The sequence below is a fragment of the Coturnix japonica genome, chromosome 16 (assembly GCF_054131305.1).
Source record: "Coturnix japonica strain WE chromosome 16, WE-NBRP24, whole genome shotgun sequence".
Classification (NCBI taxonomy): domain Eukaryota; kingdom Metazoa; phylum Chordata; class Aves; order Galliformes; family Phasianidae; genus Coturnix; species Coturnix japonica.
In genome coordinates this window covers 868085-883600 of record NC_140678.1, presented here as the reverse complement: position 1 = coordinate 883600, position 15516 = coordinate 868085, and the positions used below count along the sequence as shown (strand labels likewise).

Sequence of the window (15516 nt, the reverse complement as noted above, 5' to 3'; positions counted from 1 at the left end):
GCGGGCGCTGATGGAGCCGGGGTGGGTCGGGGAGAAGGAAGGAGGGCTGAGCTGAGCGCAGGAGGACAGGAAATGGTGACAGAGGCAGATGCGGTGACAGCAGGAGGGCGGCCCGGCCGTCACATGGCAGCACGGGTGGGCGTGATGGGCTGCTTCCATTGCGGGGCTGAGAACGGCTGCGTGGGGAGATCCACGAGCGGCAGCCCTACGGCTGCGGGAGGTGCGACGCTGCAAAGGGGCGAGGAGGGCAGCGGTAACGCAGCTCCAGTGCAGCTCCAGCGCAGCTCCAGTGCAACCCGGTGTGTTCCTGGAGCTGCCGGTGCTGCAGACTGAGCTGATGGTGGAGGAACTGGAGTGAGGTTTGGGGCTGTTTGCTGCTCCCCGTGAACTGCAGTTGGGATCAGTGCATCCTCTGTGTGATGCTGCTCTTGGGGTGCATGGAAGAGCAAAGGCTTCATGCTGCATCCCTATAGTGAACCCAAACACTGCAGAGTGGGGAGGACACGGAGCTCCTGTGCTCAGCCCGGGCCCTATTTGCTCCTGGAAGGACAACCCTGCTCCCATCCACCACCATCACTGCACGGGGAGCAGTGGAAGCAGAGCTGTGTGGCCTCAAAGCGAGGACAGGAGTGCTGGGCTGGGGCACAGTGAGGACAGGGCACCAAGCCATGGGCTGCTGCCTTTGTGGGGTGCAGTGGGGCCTGTGGGGATAAACTGGGCTCTCCCACCCTGCTGATGAAGCACAGGGTTGGCCCAGGAGCCTCGGAGGTGCTGGAGCCGACAGGTTCCCATCCTGGGCTTTGCTGGGGAGGGGCAGCAGGCTCCCAGGGCTTAGATAACATCACTGCCTTTGAATCAAAGGCTCTGAGTCACTGCATCCTTGGGCTGGATTTGGCTGTTGGGCTCAGCCGGGGGAGTTTCCAACCTTCAGAGCAAGGGAGGCAGCGAGGGGTGGGATGGGATGGGATGGGGATGGGATGGGGTGGGATGGGATGGGATGGGATGGGGTGGGATGGGATGGGATGGGATGGGATGGGGTAAACTGAGGCACACAACCATGGGCAATACTGGAGGGGCTCCATCTCTGGTCACACACAGCCCATAAATGAACCATCCCGGGACTCTGCCCCCACCCCACACTTGTGATGTTCTCTGTAAGGCCATAAACACTGTGGGGCGCTGAGCTGGGCCGGCACAGTGTGGGGGCAGCTGGAGGGCAGGGGGGCTTTAATCGGCTCCTATGGCTCACACGGTCCCTAAGGAGGGCGCTGTGCCCCCCAGCACCTACACTGGGCCCTACATCCCAGACCCCCGCGCTGCTGACAGCCTCTGTGCCCCCCCCCATGTTCTGACCTGGGCCCCAGGTCCCGGTTCGGTTCCCATTTGGCCCAACCCCCCCATGTCCCGTTTCACCCCCCGCTCCGTCCCGTCCCTTCTCCACCCCGGAACCTTTCTTCAGGCCGCGGCGCAGGGCGGACTCTTAAGCTGTGGCACACTAACATCCGGGAAGTGGGCTGAGCTCTTTGATTGGCGTCAGAATCAACCAATAAAACGAGAGATCATTTCAGGCCGCGTCTCTCTCCACCAATGAGAGGCGGAGGGGGCGGGATTCCTATCCCGGAAGCGGCGGGCGGCGGCGGACAGCTCCGTGTACGCGGTGAGCTGAGAGCGGTGCGCAGCCATGTCGGAACGGAAAGTCTTAAACGTGAGTTGGGGGCTGTGTGGGTGCACGGGGGGGTCTATGGGGGCCCCACAGCGTCCTCAGGGCTCCCGGTGGGCACGGGGCGCTCTGGGGGCTGGGACAGGCCTCGGGGCCCGGCCAGGAGCTGATCGGTGACCGTGTGTCCGTTTGTGCGCCGCTCTATTGTGTCCGTGTAGAAATATTACCCGCCGGATTTCGATCCGGCCAAGATCCCGAAGTTGAAGCTCCCGAAGGATCGACAGTACGTGGTGCGACTCATGGCCCCGTTCAACATGCGGTGAGAGGAGGGGGCGGGGTGGGGGGGTGTTATAGACCCTACATAGAGCTGAGGGATACAGCCAGCAAATGGAAGGGGAGGGGAAGGGGAGGGGAAGGAGAAAGGAAAGGGGAAAGGGAAGGGGAGGAAAGGGAAGGGAAGGGGAAAGGGAAAGGGAAAGGGAGGGGAAAGGGAAGGGGAAAAGGAAGGGGGAAGGGAAAGGGTAGGGTAAGGGAAGGAAAGGGAAGGGAAGGGAAGGGAAGGGAAGGGAAAGAGGGGAAGGGAGGGGAGGGGAGGGAGGAAGAAGAGGGAGGGGAAGGGGAAGGGGAAGGGGAAAGGAAAGGAGAAAGGAAAGGAAAGGGGAAAGGGGAAAGGAAAGGGGAGGAAAGGGGAAGAGGAGGAAAGGGGAAGGGAAGGGAAAGGGAAAGGGAAAGGGAAGGGAAAGAAAGGAAAGGAAAGGAAAGAAGGAAAGGAAAGGAGGAAAGGAAAGGAAAGGAAAGGAAAGGAAAGGAAAGGAAAGGAAAGGAAAGGAGGAAGGGAAGGGAAGGGAGGAGGGAGAGGGAATGGACTGTATGGGTGATAGAGGGGCTGGAGGTACCAGGTATCCAAAGGGGTGAATGTGCTCATGGTCTGTGCTGTCTCTTTTATCTCTTAATGTTGGGCTCCTCCTTTAGCTGCAAGACGTGCGGTGAATACATCTACAAAGGGAAGAAGTTCAATGCCCGCAAGGAGACGGTTCAGAACGAGGTGTATCTGGGGCTGCCCATCTTCCGCTTCTACATCAAGTGCACGCGGTGTCTGGCAGAGATCACTTTCAAGGTGAAATATTGGCACTGCTTTCTCTTCTTCTGCTTCATGGGGAGGTGATGTGGGTCTGAGCTCAGTCTGATGGGGAACACGGCTGTCCCAGCACAGTTTGAGCCCTGAGTGCATCTGGAGCAGAGCAGGAGGCTGCAGGTGTTTGTCTGCCCCACATTGTGACTGGGGTGGAATTGCTCCAAGATTTGCTGCCTTACTTTTCCCTTAGACAGACCCTGAGAACACGGATTACACCATGGAACATGGAGCCACTCGGAATTTCCAAGCTGAGAAGCTCTTGGAGGAAGAGGAGAAGAGGATGCAGAAGGAGAGGGAAGAGGAGGAGCTGAACAACCCCATGAAGGTACTGGAAAATGCTATTTGCAGAAGGCAAAGCTCTCTCCACCCGTTTGGCTGTACCCTGCTCAAAAGGTGGCCTCGTAGCTTCTCCACACTCATGAAGCTGTGCTGGACCTTATTGCCTTGTGTAGACCCAGCTTCCTTCTGGTTCCTCAGGTCCTGGAGAACCGAACCAAGGACTCCAAACTGGAGATGGAAGTTCTGGAGAACCTACAGGAGCTGAAGGAGCTCAACCAGCGCCAGGCAAACGTTGACTTTGAGGCCATGCTGCAGCAGTACAAGGAATACGAGGAGGAGCAGAAACGCAGGGAGCAGGAGGAGGATGAGCAGGAGATGAAGTGAGCGGGCTGGAAGCATTGCCATGTGTGTGAAACCAGCCCTATGGGGAAGGGCTCCATCTTACCATCTGCTCTGCACCCCAATGGCTGTGCAGTGAGGGCAGGGCCTGAGGGGTGTGTTTGTGTGTGGGGGACATAGACTGGGTCCTGGTGCTGAATTCCAGCAGTGGGGAGCAGCATCCAGCAGGGAGCACAGGGACCATCCCTCACCCCCAGCTCTGCCCTCTGTCCCTGCAGAGCCATGTTGGAGCAGGCCCAGAACCGCCGGCTGCTGTCGGACTCTGACTCAGATGAAGAGCCTGCAAAGCCAGGAACCAAACCTGCGGTGAAATCAAGGCCTACAGACGTGCTGCAGGAGGTGAGCAGGGGGCTGAGGCTCATCCACCCGCTGCTCCTCCTCTGCCGCCCTGGGCTCTGCGCTGTTCCTTCTGTCCCTGCTGCCCGTCACGCATGAGCAGCTCAGAAAACGCATCCTGTGCACTGGGCCGAGAGGAGACAGGGATCAATGGGTGATTTCAGTCTGTGGCTGCTGACAAAGGAGGCGGCATCAGCTGCGATGGAGCTTAGGACGAGGCATCCCTTCCCCTTCAGCCTTCCCCAGGTCTCAGACCCCGCTCAGGTACAATCTGAGCCCTCCAAAGGTAACTGGGAGTGAATCAGCCGCATGGGGCAGCCTCCCCTTTGCTTCCCTTCAGTCCGTGTTAGGGACAGGCAGGACAAAAGAGAGCTTTCAGTGCCTGCCTTGCAAGGGAGGGATTATCCCCACCAACAGGGCCCCCTGCGCTGCTGCTCTGTGATGTCAATCCGTGCCCGCGGGAACCCCTGTCCATTCGGACGAATCAAAGCAGCCATGTTTATAAGCCAGGCTGGGGTTAATCCCAGCTGTGTTCCCCTGCCCTGTGCTGCTCTATGGGCACAGGGGAGCTCAGTTTGGCCATAGGACCTGCACAGCCCTGCAGCTCTTCAGCTCCCTTCTTGTGTGCCCGTGTTGTTTTGCAGTGTCCCTTCTCCCTGTGCCCCCCCATCACAACCCCACACCCCCCTAATGCTCCCGCTCTGCCCCACAGGACCCTCAGCCCCAGAGCAAGAAGCTGAAGACTGAAAGCTGGGAGCGGAGCGTGGGCAAATGGAACAGCAAGACACAGCTGGCTGCACTGGTGACAGCCAGGAAGCAGAAGCTGAGTGACCCCCAGGTTAATGGGGCAGAGAATCGAGGGACCACAACCAGCACCGGTAACTGCAGGGAGCAGCGAGGTGGGGTCTGGCAGCCCCAGTGCTCCCAGTTTGAGTCGCTGTGGGGCAGATGGGACTGGGAAGGACTCACTGATTCCTGCTCTCCCTTCGCCCTCCAGGCTCCCTGCCCAGCACTGTGAGCACCACATCATCCCTCAGCTTGTTGGGAGCTTACACGGACAGCGAGAGCGACTGAGGAGCATCGGGATCACACACTGCTGCCCTGCCCGGAGCTGCTCAGCCCCACAGCACTCCCAGCCCCACAGCACTCCCAGCCCCACAGCACTCCCAGCCCCACACGTCATCCCCTGCCGTCCTGCAGTGGGGCTGTGGGCCCCAATCCTGCACTGTGGGGTAACACATCCCACTGCGGTGCTGGGAAGCACTGGGACCATACAGGACTGTGCTGATGGCAGCGTGGAGCCTTCCTGCCCCCACAGGGGGTGTGAACTCGGCGCTTTTTTGTAGCCAAACCCCCCCCCCCCTTCTCTGCCCCCTCCTATGGGGGGTTTATGGGGAGCGCTGGGGTTGGCTGTGCCCACAGAGGGCCCCGATCTGTGAATAAACGTGGTTCTTTCATAGGGTCTGACCCACAGATGGCTCCGTGTGTCCGTTACGAGTCTGACCCACACAGGGGGACCCTGAGCCGCTTCGGCCCCAATTGGAGCAGGGTCCGTGTCCATCCCCTCTTTGTCAGAGCCCCCCCCACGGCCGGGCCCCCATTAACAACGAGCGGCGCTGGGTCTGCGGGGCTTTGTGGGGTGGGGGGGGACAGGCGCCCCGGTGTGGCTGACCTTATAATTCCCCCCCCTCCGCCCCGAGCTCTGCCCCCGGCCGCTCTATGGGACTGAGCAGCCCCTGTGAGCCCCCCACCCCCGGAAAGGGGGCTTTGTTCGGGGAGAGCGGAGCAGGGCTGCGGTTGGGGCGCAGCGCAGGGTCCCCTCACCCCATATATTCCAGGGAAGGGATGAGGGGGGTCCTCGTGCCCCTGTGCTGAGTGTGGGGGGGGGGGGCACCTCTCTGAGACCCACAGATGTTGGGGTCCGCGGAGCCTTCGGGGGGGGTCGGGAGCCCCCAACTCCGGGGGACCGGGGCTGTCCCGTGGCCGCGGGTCCCCTTTGTCCCTGCGCCACTTTGATTCTCCCACTGTCCCCGGCTGGGTGGGGGTCTCAGCCATCCCACCCCCCCCGCCCCCCTCCGGAGCATCACTGCGGGGCGGTACTGGGGGTGGGGGGGGTGAGGGGGCTCCGGTCCGCGCTGAGACTGAGAGCGGCGGTGACACAAAGCGGCGGCGGCGGCGGCGGCTGCAGCGGGGGGGGGTTCGTTTGTCCCGCGGTGCCGATGGCCAAATGGCTGCGGGAATACCTGGGTCGGGGGGCACGGCGCTCCCCCCCCCGACCGCCCCAACCCGACTATAGCGGCGGTGAGCGCCGCCCCCCCGGAACCGGCTCCGGGACCGCCTCCCCCCGGCACCGGCTGGTGAGGGTGGGGGGTCCGGGTCGGTTGGAGCAGGTGAGGAGGGGGCGCCTTGATGGGGGGGAATGATGGGGTAACGGTGGGGAATTGGGGGCGGGGAGCGGGGGGAGGTGTGGGGTCACAGCGGGGGGGATATGGGGGTGGGGCGGAGTGGGAGAGGGGATGGGAGAATGGGGGGGAATGGGGGAGAATGGGGGCTGAGAGAGGGGAAGGGGAAACGGGGGGGGGATTTGGGGCGGGGGATGGGGGGTCTGGGGGCTTCGGGAGGGGGAAGAGGAGAAGGATGGGGCACAAAGGAACACGGCGGGGAACGAGCTGGGGGCACCCGCGGGGAGGGTTTGGGGGGGGGGGGGGAACCGCAGCGCTGGGGTCTTTGGGGGGGGTCTATGGGGGTCCCGTCCGGCCGCTCCGCAGGGCCCCAATGAGAGCGAATATTCGGAGCCCTTTGATCAGGACGCGCTGCCCGAGGGCAGCAATGAGGAGCCCCGAGAGGCCGCAGGTTGGTGGCACCGCAACCCCCCCCCCGCACCCACCACCACGGGGGTCCCGCAGCCCCCCACATCCCTGCCCTCCCCCCAGGGCTCCCACGGCACCGGGAGGGGCAGCGGGTGAGAGCGCAGCGGGACCCGCAGCTGTACGACACCCCCTGCGAGGGGTGGGACAAGGTGGGCGAGGGCGCGGGGGGGGGCGCAGCCCGTGACAGCCGCCTGCCCCGAGACGACGAGCGTCCAGCGGATGAGTACGACCAGCCCTGGGAGTGGAAGAAGGATCACATCTCACGGGCGTTCGCAGGTGCTGGAATCAGGGGGACATCCCACCCCACAGCCCCACATCCTCAGCCCCTATAGGCACAACCCCACAGCCCCACATCCTCAGCCCCTATAGGTACCACCCCACAGCCCCGCATCCTCAGCCCCTATATGTACCACCCCCAGCCCCACATCCCTCCCCCCTGTGTGATGCTGGTGGGGTGACACCCCGCTCTATCCCTGCAGTTCGGTTTGAGAGCCCCGAACGCTCCCCCAGCCTGTCCCGGCAGCCACCAAGGACCCCCCGACCCTCCCCGGGCACGAGGCCGCTCTGCCCACCCAGCCCGGGACACGTGGACACGTCGCTGCCCCTGGAGAAGCAAGTGTGAGTTTGGGGTCCCCACCAATGTGGGGTGGCACCGATGTCCCCACTGTGCATCATGGATGGCACCCACACAGCCCTATGGGGGGCAGTGGGGCTCAGAAGGGGTAGAGGATGTTCCTGTGGCACCAATGGGTCCCCATAGTGGAGATGGGTCCCCATGGCATGGACACCCCATAGCACAGCAGCTGCCCTATGTCACCCCATCCTGCTGGCACAGCTGGGTCCCCGCAGCCCTTTGGTGCCCCATGCAGGGTGCCGTGCCCCACATTGGGGTGCCATAAGCTGAGCCCCACATTGACACCCCACGGTTCCCCATCCAGGTGGTACCACGGCCCCATTGGACGCGCGGGCGCCGAGTCGCTGCTGGCGCTGTGCCGTGAGGGCAGCTTCCTGGTGCGGGACTGCGAGACCAGCCCCGACGACTACTCACTGTCACTCAGGTACGTGTGGGGCGGCCCTATGGGGTCAGAGCTGTGCCATGTACAGGCCTAAAGGTGCACAAACCCACCCTATGTGTACTCTGCCCCATAGGAGCAGCCACGGCTTCGTGCACGTGAAGCTGACGCGGACGCGGGAGCGGCACTTTGTGTTGGGGCGCGCGGGGGCCGCGTTCCCCTCCGTACCCGACGCCGTCCGACACTACACGGCGCGAGCGCTGCCCGTCCGTGGGGCACGGCACCTCTCCCTGCTCTACCCCGTGGCTGCGCAGCCCCCCTGAGCCCCACAGCAACGGGGATCCCCCCCCGGTGTTCCCATTAAAGGCTGTAGGCTTTGGTACGCTCTGGTACCTCTTGAGGCTGAACTCTATGGTATGTGGGGAAATGGGGCTGGGGGAATTTGTTGCTGTCAGCTCTGCCCGCTGCCCCACGGGAGGGCTGGGTTTGGGTCTGGGTCAGGGACTGGGATTGGGGTCAGGTTTGGGTTTGAGTTTGGTTTGAATTGAGTCAGAGTTGGGATTAAGGGATCAGGACTGGGAGAGGGAATGAGTTTGGGTTCAGCTTAGGGTCAGTGTGAGGGTCCAGGTCATGGGTTAGGGGTCGGATTTGGGTTCAGATTAGGGTCAATGTGAGGGTCAGGGTCAGGGTTAGGGGTTGGGTTTGGGTTCAGGTCAGGGTCAGAGTGAGGGTTTGAGTTTGGGTCAGGTCTATGAATCATTTGGGGTTGGGGTAAGGCTCAGAGCCAGGCTTAGGATCAGGGTTAGGGTCAGAGTTTGGGCTTCCCTGCAGCTTGGGGGGGCCATGGGGCCGTGCAGTGCCCCCCAGCTGTGGGTCTGCCTGTGGTTGCCCCCATGGGTGGGTGCTGGGGGGCAGGAAGGCGCCGCAAGAAGACAGGAAGCGAGGTGGCAGGATGCTGTCAGCCTAATGGGGGCTCTTCCTGTGTGAAGCAGAGCGGAGCACATCGCTCACACACACCCCCTGCCCATATCGGGGCTGTGGGGCACTGGGGGGGGAAGGGGGGTCACCCCTTAAGGCTGGGAGGGTTCCAAGTTCGGTCCAGCCCCCCTTGGACGCGTCGTCCTCCAGCAGCTGCTCCCTGGGGGTTCTTGTCCCTCGGGGTCCGGCGGGGCACCATGTTCACGTAGATGTCTGAGGTGTCTGGGGGGCAGTGGGGCGCTGTGGGGTGCAGGGCAGGCACAGCCCAGCAGGGGAACGTCCAGACCCAGAGACACCCAGTGGGTCTGAAGGGAAGGGGGCAGTGGGGCACGGGGTACATGGAACATGGGGTTACCTGCCCTCCTCCTCCTGCAGCAGCAGCAGCCAAGGGAGATCAGCCCGACGAGCAGCACGGTGCCCCCCACAGCCCCACACAGCTCCCATGTCAGCCCTACAAGCACAACCAGCTGGGTCACTGCCCCACTGCCACCAGCACTAGGGGGACATAGGGGGCAGTGGGGACACACGTACCTGCCCCGTGATCTCCATCAGCTCCTGCAGCAAAGGGGAAGCACAGTCAGGGCTGTTCTGCCCCCATCCCCACTGTGACCCCACACACAGAGACCCCACATCACCATAACACTCATAGGGGTCCTCACAGACCCCACTAAATGCTGCCCACCCCCCTGTGCCCCCCACATACCTGCACTGACGTGGAGCATTGTGCCGTTCCCGGTGGCCGTGGCGAGGTAGGGGACCTCAATGGTGACACGGCAGACGTAGCGTCCTGCATCACCCTCATGTACCCCATGGAGGCTGAGGTCGGTGTGGGGTGGGCTCCATGTGAGGTGGATGTAGGGGGTGGCACAGGTCATGGTGGTGGCTTTGGGGGGCAGGTGGGTCACCCTGTGCTCACACAGCACCTCGTGCCCCCCGTCCTTCAGCCACGTTACACGGGCCAGGCTCCAACGCTGCGCTGTCTGCAGCTGGCAGCGCAGGGACACGTTGGTACCGGCTGCTGCCCACAGCTCGGGGGGGTCCTGGTTCACCTGCAGGGCTCCCACTGCTGGGAGCAGCACTTGGGTCACTATGGGGCTCAGGGGGGCGATGGCTGGACACATGGCTCTGATTGAGGCCCCCCAGTGCCACCACGGCCCCATTAATGGGGACACTGGGGCGCCCTATGTCCTGTTGTACATGTTCTGCTCACCCACAGCCCACACGCTGCTCAGTGCACGTCCCCATCCTGCCCCCATCCTGTCCCCCCCGCTGCTGTCCCCTTCCTGTTCACACCAGCTCTGGTTCCTCCCCACGTCCCCTCACTGCCCCCCACCCCACAGACGCTGCCCCCATCCCTGTGTCCGGGTTGGATGTGGGAGCACTGAGAGGTGGGGGGGGGTCACTGTCCCTGGAGGGGCTCAGAACCCTGCAGGTACATGGGGCTGTGCTCAGTAGGTACAGGGGGATGGATGGGGGGTGGGGGTGGGATCGGGGTCTGCTCTGACCCCATTCTGTCCATCTGTCTCCATCCCCCCCCCAGGACACAAACACCCCCAGCAGCCCCACAGCCCTCAGAGCCCCCCAGTCCCACCCCACAGCCCCACAACCCCTCCTATTCCCCTCTATATCCCCTCTATATCCCCCCTATATCCCCCCATATCCCCCCATATCCCCCCATATCCCCCCACTCACCACCGAGGAGGGGTACGATGGCCCCGATCCCCCACACCCCCACCCCGTGTCCATCCGTCCGGCTCTGTCTCCCTGCTCTCCCCATCCCCGTCTCCCCACTGTCCCCACATCGTCTGCTCATGGCCCCACTGTGACACCACAACTTCCTGCTGCACTGGGGGGTTGTGGGGCAGCTCAATGTCACATCCTGACCCCCATCATGGGCCCCATAGCGCTGTGTCACAGGGTGGTCTCATGGCAGCCATGATGGTGGGGGTCCCATTGGGGTCTCCTCCCCACATCCCCCCCTGTGCCCCCATATGGGGCTGTGCTGTGTGTGGGATCAGACCCTGAAGGCGGCTGTTCCGCCCCGCCCCCCCGGGGGTCGCTCTGCCCTGTGGGGGGTCGTGTGGCCCTGTGTGAAGCATGAGGCCTACACGGGACTACACATCCCAGCATGCCCCGCGATACCACATATCCCAGCACGCCCCGCGGCCGCACTACACTTCCCGGCATGCCTCGCGGCAACCCCGCACCGCCATTGCTGCGTATCCCAGCATGCCTTGCGGCATGGACACGTATCCCATCACACCCCGCGGCGCCCAACCCTGCCATAGGGGGGGTGGACTACATTTCCCAGCACACCCCGCGGGCGGGGCGGAGCGGGGACGGCGCCGCTCCCCTTTTGTTGGTGCTGGTGGGGCCTGGAGGGGCGGCCCGGAATGGGAGACCAGGTGGGGACGGGATGGGGATGGGTATGGGGGGATGGAGGTGATGATGATGATGATGGAGGGGGGGCAGGTGGGAATAGGGGGGATGGGGGGGTTGAGGATGGAGGGGCAGAGATATGGGGGGCTCTATGGGTGCCCCCCCCCCCCCATATCCCGTCCAGCAGTGACGGTGAGACCCCCCCCCTTAATGCCCCCCCCCCCATTGCCGAGTCATTGCTGTGTCTGCTGCATCACATCGGGCCGGGATGTGGGGCTGGAATATGGGGCTGAGGGGTCCGGGGGGGGCTGAGCTCATTATGGGGCTCTATGAGGACATTGGGGTCCATGAGGACACTGACTGTGCCCCCCCCCCATCGCTATCAGGAAGCGCTGCGGAAAATCATCACCACTTTGGCTGTGAAGAATGAAGAGATTCAGAACTTCATCTACTCCCTCAAGCAGATGCTGCAGAATGTGGAGGTAACACAGCAACCCCCCCATCCACCCCATCCATCCCATCCCATCCCATCCCATCCCATCCCATCCCATCCCATCCATCCCCATCCCATCCCATCCCATCTCCATCCCATCCCATCCCATCCATCCCCATCCCATCCCATCCCATCCCATCCCATCCCATCCCACCCATCCATCCCATCCCATCCCATCCCATCCCCCCCCATCCCATCCCATCCCATCCCATCCCCAGCTGGTTGGTTCCCTATGGGGATGCAGTGTGGGGTGGTGCTCAGTGCTGCCTCCAGCCCCGCTCACGTGCAGTGTCACCACCAGGATAACTCCACTCGAGTGCAGGAGGACCTGGAGGTGGAGTTCCAGTCCCTGTACGCGCTGCTGGACGAGCTGAAGGACAACATGATGATGAAGATCAAGCAGGACCGCGCCAGCCGCACCTACGAGCTGCAGGTGAGCACCCACCCTGCACCCATCGCCCACCCCCTGCCCGCCCCCATCACCCACAGCCGCTCTGTGTCCTTCAGGCCCAGGTGGCAGCGTGTGCCAAAGCTCTGGAGAGCTCAGAGGAGCTGCTGGAGGCGGCCAACCAGACTTTGGAGACGGCCAACAACCACGACTTCGCCCAGGTGCGGCTGCTGGTGCCACGATCCGGCCCTGCCTGGCTGCCCCAGTGCTGTGCTGAGTGCTGGGGGTGGGGGCCGGGCTCTGCTGTCCCCCCTTCACCTTCTGGCTCGTGCCACTCTGCCTGTGCTCACCTCTTTCTGTGCTGGGCACCTTGTTAACGCTGGGCTGGCTTTGCCCGCTGCAGCCTTGGTTAGGGCCTGGGACCCCCCCAGCACCACCCAGAGCCTCAGGTGCTGCCTGGCACCTTCTGTTATCTGAGATAAAGGGATGTAAGTGCGCAGGGTGGGGACAGGGGGGTGCTGCTCTGCATGGCACTGGGCGCAGGGGGTGCTGTGGGGATGCAGGGATGCTGTGCTGTGTGGGTACCACTGCAGGGATGCTGCAGGGATGCTGAGCTGTGAGGCCATGATGGCAGGACGCGCTGCAGCACTCTGGCTCCTGGCACTGCTGTCTCACCTGCTTTCTTTTTCTCCTCTTTCCCTCCGCGCTCTCCAGGCTGCCAAACAGATCAAGGATAGGTACGGTCCCCCCCGCCGCCCCCCACTAACCCACAGCGTCCCACCCTCACCCCACAGCTACAAAGGGGGGGATGTGGGTGTAGGTGCTGCCCACCTTCCTGGTGGTGTGGGGGGGTCTCTCTGCCTCCCATCCCGGCTGATGTTGTGTCTCCATGTTGCAGTGTGACCATGGCTCCTGCCTTCCGCCTCTCGCTCAAGGCCAAAGTGAGCGACAACATGAGCCACCTGATGGTGGATTTTGCCCAGGAGCGGCGCCTGCTGCAGGCCCTCGCCTTCCTGCCAGGTAGAACCATGGGGAGGGGGCTGCGGGGATGGGGTGCTGGTCTGTTAGAAGCACAGGGGGCTCAATGGGAGCTCTGGGCTGTGCTGGGGTCTGTGGGGTGGTGTTTCAATGGGTGCTTTCCCACTGACCTGCTGGGTGTCAGCCCTGCCATCACACCACAAATGGGGGCTGGGGGTGCCCTGTGGGGCTGCAGTGATGGGCGGGGGGGGGATGGATTGATATGACCCCCCTGTGCAGTGCCCAGCACCCCCGAGATCGACCTGACCGAGTCTCTGGTGGCCGATAACTGCGTGACGTTGTGCTGGAGGATGCCTGACGAGGACAGTAAGATCGACCACTACGTGCTGGAGTATCGCAGGACCAACTTCGAGGGGCCGCCCCGAGCCAAGGAGGAGCAGCCCTGGATGGTGGTGGAGGGCATTAAAGGCACCGAATACACCCTGTCTGGTGAGGAGGGGGGGCCGGGCGGTGCGGAGCCGTCCCAGTGCTCCCAGTTTATCCCCTGGCTGTGCCCACAGGGCTGAAGTTTGACATGAAGTACATGAATTTCCGGGTACGGGCCTGTAATAAAGCCGTGGCCGGGGAGTTCTCGGAGGCCGTCACTTTGGAGACCAGAGGTGGGTGATGGGGATGGGGGGGTGATGGGGTGTGAGGGGTGGGGGTGGCACTGATGGCGGCTGTCCCCAGCCTTCATGTTCCGGCTGGACGCCAGCACCTGCCACCAGAACCTGCGCGTGGAGGATTTCAGCGTGGAGTGGGACGCCACGGGGGGGAAGGTGCAGGATGTGAAGGCGAGAGAGAAGGACGGGAAGGGCAGGACGGCGTCACCCGCCAACTCACCCGCCAGGTAACACCCCTCACCCCATCAATGTGGGGCAGTGCTGGCACCAACCTCACCACCACCATCACCTCCATGCAGGGCTGTGCAGTCCCCCAAGCGGATGTCGTTGAGCCGTGCGGGCAGGGATCGCTTCACAGCCGAGTCCTACACTGTGTTGGGTGAGAGCAGCAGCCGCAGCCATGGGGATGGGGATGGGGGGCACAGAGGGGCCGGGGGGGACGTGGCAGCTGTGTGCCCATAGGTGATACATTGATCGATGGTGATGATCATTACTGGGAGGTGCGGTACGACCGTGACAGCAAAGCCTTCGGTGTGGGGGTGGCCTATCGCAGCCTGGGCAAGTTCGACCAGCTGGGCAAGACGTCGGCGTCGTGGTGCCTCCACCTCAACAACTGGCTGCAGGTCAGCTTCAGCGCCAAGCACGCCAACAAGGCCAAGGTGCTGGACGTGCCCGTGCCCGACTGCATCGGCGTCTACTGCAACTTCAATGAAGGTGGGGGCTGCTCCTGGCGCTGGATGTGGGGTGATGCATGTGTGGGGTGGCTGGAGGGGCAGCAATGGAGCTCTGTGCCCCCCATGCATGGCCCTAAGTGTCCTCCACGTGTGCTCATATGCCCTGTGTGCTCCATGTGCCCTTATGTGTGTCTCACACATGCCCCTGTGTGTGTGTGCCCATATGTGCCCCTATGTGTGCCCCCAAGTGTCCCACATGTGCCCATATATGCCCCTATATGTGCCCCACACGTGCCCATATGTGCCCATAGGGTTCCTGTCCTTCTACAACGCCCGCACCAAGCAGCTGCTTCACACCTTCAAGGCGCGCTTTGCGCAGCCGGTGCTGCCGGCCTTTATGGTAAGGGGGGGATGAGGGGGGGGGCTGTGGGATCTGATGTGGGTCTGGGGGGGTCCCGGTGCCCAATGTTCCCCCTGTGCCCCCCAGGTTTGGTGCGGCAGCTTCCACGTCTCCTCGGGGCTGCAGGTGCCCAGTGCTGTGAAATGCCTCCAGAAGAGAAACAGCGCGGCCAGCAGCTCCACGGCCAGTCTGCCCTGAGAGCCCCTGCGACCCCCCCGGGGCACAGCACTGAATGTACCCGTCACCCCCCCATAACCACAACTCCCCCTCCTTTAACCCCATCACGCTCTGTCCTCGCCGCGCTCTGGGCACTGGGCAGTGGGGAATGTGGCAGCCCCCCCCTCGGACCCCCATGGGATGCCAGGTTGGGGCACGGGGCCACCCCTGACCCTCAGGTCCCCCCCCCCCATTTGTGCCCCCAGCTCTGGCACAGGGCTGGGCTCGCTGCCCCCCCCGCAGGAAGCTGCTTCTGGCCTTAATAAAGCGGGATAGAGGTGTGATGCTGCCTTTGGTCATACCAGCATTGTGGGGGGGGGGCTGTGACATGGGGGAGGCGCAGTGGGGCGGTGATGGGGCTTCACCAGGGGGGGGCTGTGCCGGGGGGCGGGGGGGCAGCGGGGGGGTTTGCGAGGTGTCCGTGTCACCTCCGAGCCACGAACTGTGAGGCAGAATGGGGGCATCGCAGCCCCTTCACCCCATACAACCCAAAGACCCCCCCATAAACTCCACTACGACCCTCCCCTGCCCCACATCCCCCCCCTCCCGACACCCCTCCCAGCCTGGTGCCGCAGGGGCTGGGAGGGGGGGGGGACAAAAGTTAGTGGGGGGGCGAACCCTATTGCAGGGGAGGGATTTGAAGTCACCGCTCTGCA

The 15516-nt window shown here is 63.4% G+C and overlaps 4 protein-coding genes across 11 annotated transcripts; 3 read left to right on the top strand and 1 right to left on the bottom strand.

Annotated features, from left to right (window-relative positions):
- Positions 1 to 1648: 1648 nt before the first annotated feature.
- On the top strand, positions 1649 to 5282 carry YJU2 (YJU2 splicing factor homolog). Of its 5 annotated transcripts, none has more exons than XM_085517326.1 (8): positions 1649 to 1705; positions 1879 to 1979; positions 2633 to 2777; positions 2990 to 3120; positions 3273 to 3454; positions 3692 to 3812; positions 4522 to 4687; positions 4807 to 5282. In XM_085517326.1, the coding sequence occupies exons 4-8, from the start codon at positions 3013 to 3015 to the stop codon at positions 4881 to 4883; spliced, it is 654 nt and encodes a 217-aa protein (XP_085373452.1). In that variant the 5' UTR covers positions 1649 to 1705; positions 1879 to 1979; positions 2633 to 2777; positions 2990 to 3012; the 3' UTR covers positions 4884 to 5282. The 5 variants fall into 5 exon arrangements, 4 of the variants coding, with proteins under 4 accessions (XP_085373452.1, XP_085373451.1, XP_015742273.2 ...); XM_085517325.1 differs by having other exon boundaries at positions 4522 to 4708; XM_015886787.3 differs by having other exon boundaries at positions 2986 to 3120.
- A 664-nt stretch (positions 5283 to 5946) lies between these two features.
- SHD (Src homology 2 domain containing transforming protein D) lies at positions 5947 to 8074 on the top strand. Of its 3 annotated transcripts, none has more exons than XM_085517327.1 (6): positions 5947 to 6199; positions 6617 to 6662; positions 6743 to 6955; positions 7159 to 7297; positions 7618 to 7737; positions 7829 to 8074. In XM_085517327.1, the coding sequence occupies exons 1-6, from the start codon at positions 6029 to 6031 to the stop codon at positions 8013 to 8015; spliced, it is 876 nt and encodes a 291-aa protein (XP_085373453.1). In that variant the 5' UTR covers positions 5947 to 6028; the 3' UTR covers positions 8016 to 8074. The 3 variants fall into 3 exon arrangements, with proteins under 3 accessions (XP_085373453.1, XP_015741557.2, XP_085373454.1); XM_015886071.3 differs by having other exon boundaries at positions 6578 to 6662; XM_085517328.1 differs by lacking the exon at positions 7159 to 7297 and having other exon boundaries at positions 6578 to 6662.
- Positions 8075 to 8643: 569 nt separating this feature from the next.
- TMIGD2 (transmembrane and immunoglobulin domain containing 2) lies at positions 8644 to 10586 on the bottom strand. Its single transcript, XM_015886073.3, has 5 exons — positions 10363 to 10586; positions 9374 to 9736; positions 9202 to 9225; positions 9026 to 9121; positions 8644 to 8892 (listed from the first exon to the last, which is right to left on the bottom strand). Exons 1-5 carry the CDS (start codon positions 10481 to 10483, stop codon positions 8756 to 8758), a joined length of 741 nt encoding a protein of 246 aa, XP_015741559.2. The 5' UTR covers positions 10484 to 10586; the 3' UTR covers positions 8644 to 8755.
- A 414-nt stretch (positions 10587 to 11000) lies between these two features.
- On the top strand, positions 11001 to 15144 carry FSD1 (fibronectin type III and SPRY domain containing 1). Of its 2 annotated transcripts, XM_015886785.2 has the most exons (13): positions 11001 to 11075; positions 11436 to 11531; positions 11844 to 11975; positions 12050 to 12151; positions 12645 to 12667; positions 12829 to 12950; positions 13188 to 13397; positions 13469 to 13567; positions 13638 to 13797; positions 13870 to 13949; positions 14033 to 14284; positions 14556 to 14644; positions 14732 to 15144. In XM_015886785.2, exons 1-13 carry the CDS (start codon positions 11064 to 11066, stop codon positions 14840 to 14842), a joined length of 1488 nt encoding a protein of 495 aa, XP_015742271.1. In that variant the 5' UTR covers positions 11001 to 11063; the 3' UTR covers positions 14843 to 15144. The 2 variants fall into 2 exon arrangements, with proteins under 2 accessions (XP_015742271.1, XP_085373449.1); XM_085517323.1 differs by lacking the exon at positions 12645 to 12667.
- The last annotated feature ends 372 nt before the right edge of the window (positions 15145 to 15516 follow it).